At 35.0% G+C, this 10,278-nt stretch overlaps 1 protein-coding gene across 1 annotated transcript; it reads left to right on the plus strand.

The window, feature by feature from the left end:
• Positions 1-84: 84 nt before the first annotated feature.
• Positions 85-7,842, plus strand: LOC116304427 (coiled-coil domain-containing protein 130 homolog). The gene is made up of 9 exons (XM_089036539.1): positions 85-210; positions 306-359; positions 1,447-1,526; positions 2,225-2,280; positions 2,692-2,810; positions 4,030-4,114; positions 4,662-4,771; positions 5,389-5,587; positions 6,818-7,842. The coding sequence occupies exons 1-9, from the start codon at positions 208-210 to the stop codon at positions 7,372-7,374; spliced, it is 1,263 nt and encodes a 420-aa protein (XP_088892665.1). The 5' UTR covers positions 85-207; the 3' UTR covers positions 7,375-7,842.
• Positions 7,843-10,278: the final 2,436 nt, after the last annotated feature.

Below are 10,278 nucleotides of genomic sequence, written 5' to 3' on the forward strand. Positions count from 1 at the left end.
GGGAGGGGCGCAGATTGGGTTGAAAACTAATAAGAATAAGAAACGATCAGAAATAAGGTAAAACCTAAAAAGGACATTGTGTGAAGTCTTTCTAGATAACAACCATTCAACATTGGGACTCTACTAAAGACTGGGCTTCCTGTGGTATGGCCGCTGTCCAAAATATAGAAGGCTCAGCAGGCTCAAACACGAAGTAAACAAGACAAAATGGTGAGTTTCGATTTTTATTCTTATTTACTATTTATTGCTTTAAGCAAAATCTATAGCTATATGAGCTTCGATTTTTTATTTCATGTGTTATTTAGGCCGAGAGGAAGGCAGTGAACAAGTATTATCCTCCAGACTGGACCCCAGACAAGGTATACTTTTGTATGGAAAGTTTAGTATTTTATATTTATTTTATAAGCTTTTTTTTATCTTGGGAAATTTCTGGTGATTCTATAAATTCAAGAGACGCTATCAGGCTATAATGTAAAGAATTTAAAACTTGAATCTTCATTTCCTTAATAGTCAGTATTTTCTTAGTTTATTTGACTCCTGGCTTCACTAAATCCCTAAATTGGAGGTAAAATCATTGGAAAGTACATGTACTTAAATAGCCAGTGCTGATGCCATCTGTATATGTGTAGCTGGATTTGCTAGTGTGCAAACCATATATCCCTGAAATAGTACTGTAATTTGTACCAAATAGCGCCAATGAAACAATTGAAAACAAAAGGCATAGATGTGTTTAGTGCTTTTTAGTTTTTGTGCTATTTCACAGATATATGATTTGCACTCAAAGAAGTGGAAAAAAACTGCATTTTTTCCATGCCCTGCATGTAGCACACAACACAAACAAAATGCAGTGTATTTATCCACAACATTTGCTTCTCTTTGCACTTACTTGCTGTGATGCTGATTATTGCGTTAGCTTAGGTTGTACACATTGCTCTGATTGGTCAAGAAATGCTATTTATCCTTGACCAGAGCATTATTGTTGATGCCAATCATACAGTATGTGTGCAGCAAACATAGCAAAGAAGTTAAAGGAAACAGCAATAATGCTCTGTTCAATAAAAAAAGACTTAGAAAATACCAAAAGCACCGATCAAAAAGTATGAAAGCACTTGCCTTCAATGCATGCTTCTCTTCACCCTTCATACTTAGGTCACAGAGCTTAAGATTATAACCACCAGTTATTGGGTAATTAATCTCTACCCAGGACTAAGAATCTGTCCAGTGGAATCTTTGCCTTGCCAATCATTTGATTGAGCTAGAAATGAGGATTAACTGAGCTAAAACTAATTTGTTGCTCATCATGCCATTGACCAACCGGCCATTATTTAGATTATTTACATCATTATTTAGTATTACTGAACAGAGCACAGAAAAAACTGTTCAATCTACCATATTTAACTAACAAAGTTTGGATATAATAGCCAGCCATTTCATTTTGTATTAAAGGGTTCGATAAATAAATATGTTGGACAACATCCCTTGAGAGAAAGAGCCAAGAAGCTGGGTCAAGGCATTCTTGTTATCAGGTATATACAGCCAATAAATGTGTAATTATTCATGTATTGCAACATTAAAGCAGCATCAATAAATATAAGTATCATATAAAGAATATAGAATATAAGAGCTTCTTGAATAACTAAAGACATTTGACTCAATTGTAACAGAATATTATAATGCAAGTTTCACAATAATTATTTTACTACTGTAGTGGTAATTGAGATTATCCTTGTGCATGCAATAATTTATGAAATTAGATAAAAAATACTAATAGTAGTCTCAGGTTTGCATAACTATTGAGAATTTTTCTAACTTCCCCTTAATTATATCAAGCTATATAAACAGAAAATGTATTTTATTGTTAAATGTTCATATTCAGTACATATAGAACACATATCAGCCAGGCTTTAATGGTTGACACACTAATTTATTCACATCAGTATGTGTGAAACGAGATATTGAGGTTAGCCCTATTGTGTATATCTCCTAGGATCAAATTAGAATTTAGTAGTTGGTTTTTGCAGAGGGAGGAAAACCGGAGAACCTGGAAAACCCTCGAAGCACAGGAGAGAACCAACAAACAATTCTACTCATATACAACACTGAGCTCGTGGTGACTCCAACCAGGGTCACATTGGTGAGAGGCTAGCACACTCACCTTTAGACCACCCATGCTTCCCGACTAACATGACTAACATGTTTCATTGCATGTTATTTTGCTCTTTAGGTTTGAGTTGCCCTATAATATCTGGTGTGGAGGATGTGGCAGCCATGTTGGAATGGGTTGGTACTAGACAATCATGTTTTTTTGAATAGAGAACTTAGTTAGATATACATAATATATTTATTTGATAATCACAGTATCTAAAAGACATTTCTCATGCAGAAGGCATGTCAGCTGAAACAATAGATTTTTGCCTGGCTAGCTTTGCATTCAAGCACTTTACGATGAGTTTGAATTGGTAGAAACAAACTAAAGGCTTTTAATCAATTCTCATGGGGATAAAAACATGCATGGCTTATGCGTGATAAAGGTCTGTAGAAACTGCAGAGATGGAGGGTTCCTACTAGTCAATTTTTCTTTACTAAATACTAAATTATTAAATATATCTTATCTCACTACCTATAGGAACATTTTGCTTTAATTGTAACTGGTTATTTGCTTAAAAAGTTCATATTTACTTTTGCATGCAGGAGTGCGTTACAATGCAGAGAAGAAGAAAGTGGGCAACTACTACTCAACTCCAATTTACAGATTTCGCATGAAATGCCATCTTTGTGATAACTACTTTGAAATTGAAACTGATCCCAAGGTAAGTCAAGAGGCAATTGGGAGTTCTGGGGAAAAAGGCGCGTCTGGAACCTTTTAACCATATTAACACTGTATTAACACTGTATGAAAAAAAAAGCATTTACATGCGGTAAACTTTATGTATTGTGTCTGTCTTCTAACATTACTATAAGTACATGTACATGTAGTACACTTTTTTTTAATTTCTTTTTATTTATTTTTATTATTATTTTTATTTACAAACATTTTAATTGAAATTTACAAGCTTTATATATATATATATATATATATATACATTTATTTATTTACAACTTAAAGAGTAGCACACTAAGTGTGCTACACGAGATTTTTCTACAACATGATTTATATTTTATGATTTACATCTTTTTGCATCTTATGATGAAAAGTTTACATCATTTTAACATGATTACTAGTATAAATATATTGATATTAGATTACAGCACACACAACAACAAGCACAAAAAATATATACATAAATATAAATACACGAACAAACATAAGATTTGCCAGTTATTTGATTATATCTAGTGCGAGACATATTTTCCCCCATTTCTTTTTGTGTTTGAAAATAACGTTATTCTCCTTGGCTACCTTATACTCCATTCTTTCATTTTGTCTCAAAACATTTTGTATAAACTTTAAATTAGGAGTTTTCTGGCTCTCTCTTGCTTTATATAAACACATTTTGTATGTTAATATGATATAGTTGATTATGGTATCATCTACACCTAAAATAATATTGGATTTATTACATTCTGGTAAGTGAATATCAAAATCAAAGAGCCAATTCCTTAATTCAAAATAAAAATTCATTGATTCAATGCATTCTACAAAGAGATGATCAATAGTTTCAGGATATAATGATATATATAATATATACATGTAGTACACTAATTGGGGGCACTTAACAAATACAAGAAATAATTTTGTTTAATCATTAAATCATTCATGTTTTGAAACAAAATATGACTGTCATTTTATTTAATGAATTCGCTATTAAATAAATTGAATACTTTTTGCAAGCTCGCAAAATTCAATGGTCATAGAATATGCAACCTTCGAAATAGCGCAATTAAAACTTCACATTAATTTCAAGTTATTAATTTGGTATTTGATTCAGGATATAGAATTGTGATGATGTTGTTAATTCTGATTATGCTGTGACCATTGGAACAACGGAAGTAAATTTAATTAATTTGATGTTTGATGTATTCTTCTAGAATTGTGATTATGTTGTGGTCAGTGGTGCAAGAAGAAAGAATGAAATGTGGGAGCCGTCTGCAACTGAAACAGTGGAAACAACAGGTGCAGAGATTGAGATTACTTTCATAATATTTAGATTTTTGCTAGTATTTAACTCGCTACCATACAATGTCAGGACTGCTAGTATGATTTGCTCGTTTAAATAAGCACTTAAAACTTATTTGTTCGCGTCCTGATTTTTTTCCCCTCAAAAATCAATGATATTATAGTTTGTTTTTTTTTTTTTGTTTTTTTTTTTTTTCCTCAATGATATTGTATATTTTTATTTATTGTTTTTGACTTTTAGGACACTTACCGTAAATCCTCTTTTTAGCCCCCCCTCTCAAATAAGCCCCCCCTCTCCAATAAGCCCCCCCCTTTTTAAAGGAAAAAATTTGTAAAGCCCCCCCTCTCTTATTTGCCCCTCTTATTATTATCATCATCATCATCATCATCATCATCATCATTATTATTATTATTATTATTACTATTATTAATATAATGTTATGTGGAAAGCCAAGTTCAATAATTGTTCAATGATGTTCTGGTTTCACGACTTTTAATTTTAATCTTTAATACTCTATGACATTTGAAATCACTTAAATTCTAGACAAAGAGGATGCCAAGAGAATGGCTATTGATGCTATGTTTAAGTTGGAGCATGGAGTTGAGGATGTACAGAAATCTAAAAAAGCCGCTCCTGTCTTACACCAGTTACAGGTACATGTATTGCTGGATTCCAAACCATCTTGGAAATATGTCCTATAGTATCCCAACAATGCACTGCAATGCCAACTCGACCCAGTTTTTTCCTAAACCTAGGAATGGCTTATACAGACACTCCTCTTTGTTGTTTTCCACACTTGCGCACAACAGTTGAGGAGTTCGACATGTATGATGCAATTTCGTGGATGCTTGCAACGTTGTGCATATACATCAGATTTTTTATGATTGTGAAAAGCGTATGCGTGCTTTGCCGCGACCGTGATGTTGTCAAGAATGTTGATTAAATATTTCATTGTCGCGCAATATGATTAGTCTGGCATACTTAGACAGTGCCGTTACCTTGGCGTGACCGTGTCCGCGCCGTGTTTTGGGTATTTGATTGGAGGGAGAGTAAATTCTAGCGCATTGTGGTTGGCCCAGCGTATGCCTTGCTGTACCGCGTTTGTTCCGCGAGCTGTTTACAGTCATACCAAAACTGCTCTAATTTGCACCGTTCATCCAGTCTTTATTTTAGGGTTTTCGGCGTCCACCCTGAGGTCAGAGAAAAAATTTCCATGGCAATAATTAGTCAACCTAATTAGTCTTCTTTTGTTATTGTTACCAATATCAAGGAGGTCCAGTCAGTATGGAAAGACGATTACGCTGCTAATAAACTCCTGAGAAAGAAATTTCGAGACGAAAAGAAAAATATCGCTGAGGTCAACAAAGCTGACGATGAACTAAGAAAAAGAGCAAGTCTTGATATTGCCTTGGTTCCTGAAGAGCCTGAAGATGTTCAACGTGCGAAAAAGATCAAGTTTTACAAAACTGGTATGTTTATTTAGTTCCTTGAAAAGATTATTTACAGAATCTTTTTTTTTTTTCTTTTTTTTCGAGGTTGCTGAAAGGAATTTAAAAATTGTGACAATGTAAAAAAAAGCCAAGCCGCAAAACAAAAAAAATTAAAATCGCCTTGTTTTACGTGTACAAAGGTAACAAACCTCGAGTCGAATTGGAATTTAAAAAATTATTTACGAAGGGAGAAAAACAGGAGAACCCAGAGAAAATCCCTTTAAAGCGCAGGAGAGAACCAAATGGAATATCCAATCAAAAATGACACCGAGTCCAGGAATGAAAGTCGAGTCATTTGGCATGTTGGCATGATTGGATCGACTGCTTCATTGCCGGCATGCGTTTAGTAGGGGGTAAAATGCTGTCTGGTTTGTCTTTATGAAAAAGGAATAAAAAATCGATATCTATTATGTTTGACACAAGTGAATTGAATAAATAACGGTGAGATTTTTTCTGGTTTTTTTTTTGTTTTTTGTTTTGTTCTTTATTCATTTATTTTGTTGTTGTTGTTATTGTTTTTTGTTGTTTTTTTGTTGTTTTGTTTTTTGTTGTTGTTTTTTTGTTCGAAATCTAATTATCTCTGCAAGCGGCACAAATCGACAAACTAGCGCACGCGTCTGGTTTGTCTTTATGAAAAAGGAATAAAAAAAATCGATATCTATTATGTTTGACACAAGTGAATTGAATAAATAACGGTGAGATTTTTTCTGTTTTTTTTTTTTTTTTTTGTTTGTTTTTTATTCATTTATTTTGTTGTTGTTGTTGTTATTGTTTTTTGTTGTTTTTTTTGTTGTTTTGTTTTTTGTTGTTTTTTTTTTTTTGTTCGAAATCTAATTATCTCTGCAAGCGGCACAAATCGACAAACTAGCGCGCGCGCTAAGTTTTATTCACCTGTTGGTGAACATGACATCATAAGACGTTAATTGTGGCAAAATGCGCCGGATTTATTATAGTCACTTTTGTAAAAATACTAAACTTAATTAGTAATAGAACTTCGTGTCGTGCAATTGGGGTCTGAAGTCATACTTATGATTAACAAATTGCGCTCCCGCTACGCCCCCCACCCCCCCTCCCCCCCACCACCACCATACACTCGTATGATTTCAGATCACATTGCACTGCACTCAATATTATTACCATCATGAAGCACCGTTTGTTTGTTCTATTTTATTGATAATCTAATGCTATTCTTCTTGCTGTGCATTGTAGGCTTTGACGCGCATAAAAGAAATAAAAGAAGAGAGGTCGAAGATAGGTCTTGGTTTAGCGAGACGTCTACCAATCCCTTGGCCACGAAACTGCCCATTCTATTGCCTCGCAGGAAAAGAAAGACTGGCATCGAAGACGACAAAAATCAATGGAAGAAAAGTGTGTTGGTGAAATCGCCTTCTGCAAATGATAAATTAGAAAATGAAGGGAAAATACCTCGACTGGGTAATGATGATCAGGATGAGGGGACTGTTCAGTCAGAGGGACAACTTGTCCAGGAAGACGATAGTTCGTCAAAAAACAAGGAAATAACAGATTCTAGCACACCACCACATTCTATATTCGTTACGGACTTTTCTTCAAAACAGCTTGTTACTAGAATTGACCAAAATAATGATGAAAAAGTGGTCACTTCTAAAGACTTGTACGAGGAAGTATCCTTAACACATGACAAATCTGTGTTATCTCGGCAGTCTTCATCGAATAAGGCTGCTTTGTCGTCTCTTGTATCATCGTTATACTCGAGTGGCAGTTCTGATGATGACTCAGAGTCCTAGTGAATTCTCCAACATGGCGGTAAAAACAAGTTAATTGCATATGACAAATCTGTGATATCTTGGCAGTCTTCATCGAATAAGGACTGTTCGTCGCCTCTTGTATCATCGTTATACTCGAGGGCAAGTCTGATGATGACTCAGAGTCGAGAATTCTCCAACATGGCTATAAAATCAACTGAACAGGCCGGCTGTGCTATGGAGTCATGCATCCACGGGGACAATGGAGTTTCGAAGCAAAAAAAAGTGTGGTTCGAGCCGCTTGGACAGCTCAAACTGCAGTTGAAAAGTTGTGAAAGAAAACAAAACCAACATTGACTTTTCATAATAAGACAGCCTTGGCTAAAACTGTTAGACCATTGCTGGCGTGGTCTTAAAACGCTTTCAGCAGCGTATGATTCTGGATTAATATAAGAGCATGTTTCACAAGATCACGGGAATTTAAGAAATGATTAAATGATAATAAATGAAGGTCTTTATTGATTGAAGTTATAGAGAGAATAAACACACTTGTCAACGAATTTGAGGAAGCTGGCCGCCCAGTTGTTCAAAGCCCGATTAGTGCTAATCCTGGGTTAACTCTCAGTAAGACCTATAGAGTTAATCCTGGATTAGCGCTAATCCAGCTTTGAACAACTGGGCCCTGGGTGCAAAGATAAGCTGTTCCAGCGGAAAATTTTATCAATTGATGGTTTTCACGGCGGCCATGTTGGAGGAACTTAACAAAAGAATTATCAATGAATTCTTTTGTTATATCCTCCAACATGGCCGCCGTGTCTTTTGTTATTCAATTCTCTTTGAAATGGTTGAAAACCATCAATTGTAAGGTCAACTGGACAGCCAACCTGTCTGACGTCAACTTCAACATGTTATTGAATTGCTCATTCAATAGAATACATATACACCTAGCTATTTCAAAAGGGGAGGGGTAGCGTGGCCATGGTAACCCATGCCAGTTTACTTAAAGCAGACCACTTTAGACCTTTCCTTAACAAAGTGCAAACCATTACAGTCAATGTCATTAACGTTGTCCCCCGAAAAAAGACATTTACACATTTACACATTTAGACTAAAAGAAATATCACGTGTTTCATTATGTATTCTTTGCCTCGTGTGCGTCCGCCTGAACCTTAAATGTAAAATTCAACTCGTGAATCGAAAATCCAGAATGCCCCGACCATTTATTGAGGATTTAAGATGGTGAATGGTATTTCAGCGATTGTTTTATGCCAGAACGTTCGAGGAAACACGTGACATTTTTTAGTCTAAATGTATAAATGTCTAAATGTATAAATGTGTAAATGACTTTTTTCGGTGGACAACGTTAATGACATTGACTGTATCTGTGAAATCGCACAAAAACTAGATAGCACTAATCACTTCTATCTCTTAAGGAATATAAAACGGCGCGCGTGTCTATATACTGTGATACAAACACGATGGGAGCTGTAGAGCAAGAGAGATGTCGTAGAAAAACACGAGTCGTAGCCTAGAGTTTCTTTGATTTTGCGAGTGCTCTACAGCTCCCAGAGTGATTTTATCACAGTATATAGACACAAGAGGACGTTTTATATCGCTTTTATAAAATATTTTTTGAATGATTTCGCGCGAGCTTGTCTCTGTCCTCTGATATGAACACGTTAACCAGCCAATCAGCGCACGCGTTATATCTCAAATATTTTATAATTATTTTTTAATTGGTGCTATTTTTGTACCTCAGCACCATTAAGGCATGGCTCTTTTGAGGAAGTGATGGAAAATCAGTTATTTATTCATATCTTTGACAGTTTACTATGAATCTTTCCCCAATTTGGCTCGTAGTAGTAATTCTTCAAGGCAAGCAATTACCGCATATCTGTTACCATGGAAACCAGGTCACGTGACCACAAGGCCGCCATCTTGGATTTTTTAAACAAATCGTTTGTAGTCGTATTGAAACTACTTCAAAAGTCCTGAAAATCCATATTCCTTTTTATATTTGCAATACCTATATGGATCTAATTGGATATCTTGGAAATTATATTAAGTTTAATTTTTAGAATATTTTCTGTATTTTCCAAAAAATTAAAAATATTCTAAAAATTAAACTTAATATAATTTCCAAGATATCCAATTAGATCCATATAGGTATTGCAAATATAAAAAGGAATATGGATTTTCAGGACTTTTGAAGTAGTTTCAATACGACTACAAACGATTTGTTTAAAAATCCAAGATGGCGGCCTTGTGGTCACGTGACTTAGTTTCCATGGTAACCAAGGCTCTAAGGTTCCTTCTTTTCACAAAAGACATTAACTTGCCAAGTTTGGGGAAGATTCGTAGAAAACTGGCTATGATATAGCCAAACAGTTTTTCATCTGAGAGCCATGCCTTAATGATGCTGAGGTACTAACCAGTTAGTACTATTTTACGGATATCTGTGATTTGCACTATAGCATGCAAAATATTTTTTGTGCTTCGATAAAACATGTTTGTTTTTGTCACATGGAGGTTTTTTATGTCAGAGGTTTTATCAGGGTCACAGCGTTCGATAAAAAGTGAAGAAATTTTAATCACAAGCTAAGAAAACTTTCTTTCTCGCTAAAAAAAATGTCAGAGTTTTACTCGCAGCTGCATGATCAAATGCGTTCCTTTGCACACCAAATATTCTGCATCCCAAATACGTGATGAATGGGGATATACGAAAAGCTACGAAACATTCCACGGCTCTCGCTTTGACTTCTCCGAGTACTTGAATCTGGAGCGTCTTGGACATCAAATATGTTCTTCTTTTGTTTAAGATTATTGCTGGTCTTATTCAGCGTTATCTGTGCTTATGATAATCATGTCGCACTTTAATTTGTTGGCATTTTTTTGAAGTGGTGCTTTGCTGCAGGAAATGGTGCTATGGGATTGCATTGTTGCATA

This window comes from Actinia tenebrosa, unplaced genomic scaffold (genome assembly GCF_029948245.1).
Source record: "Actinia tenebrosa isolate PJP-AT-01 unplaced genomic scaffold, QUT_ActTen_1.0 PGA_scaffold4__44_contigs__length_22323623, whole genome shotgun sequence".
NCBI lineage: Eukaryota > Metazoa > Cnidaria > Anthozoa > Actiniaria > Actiniidae > Actinia > Actinia tenebrosa.

Excerpts from the sequence above, each read along its gene's own strand:
- LOC116304427 (XM_089036539.1), top strand. Across the intron at positions 1,527-2,224 it reads CAAGGCATTCTTGTTATCAG|GTTTGAGTTGCCCTATAATA; the intron begins GTATATACAGCC and ends TTTGCTCTTTAG. Across the intron at positions 4,772-5,388 it reads CTGTCTTACACCAGTTACAG|GAGGTCCAGTCAGTATGGAA; the intron begins GTACATGTATTG and ends ACCAATATCAAG.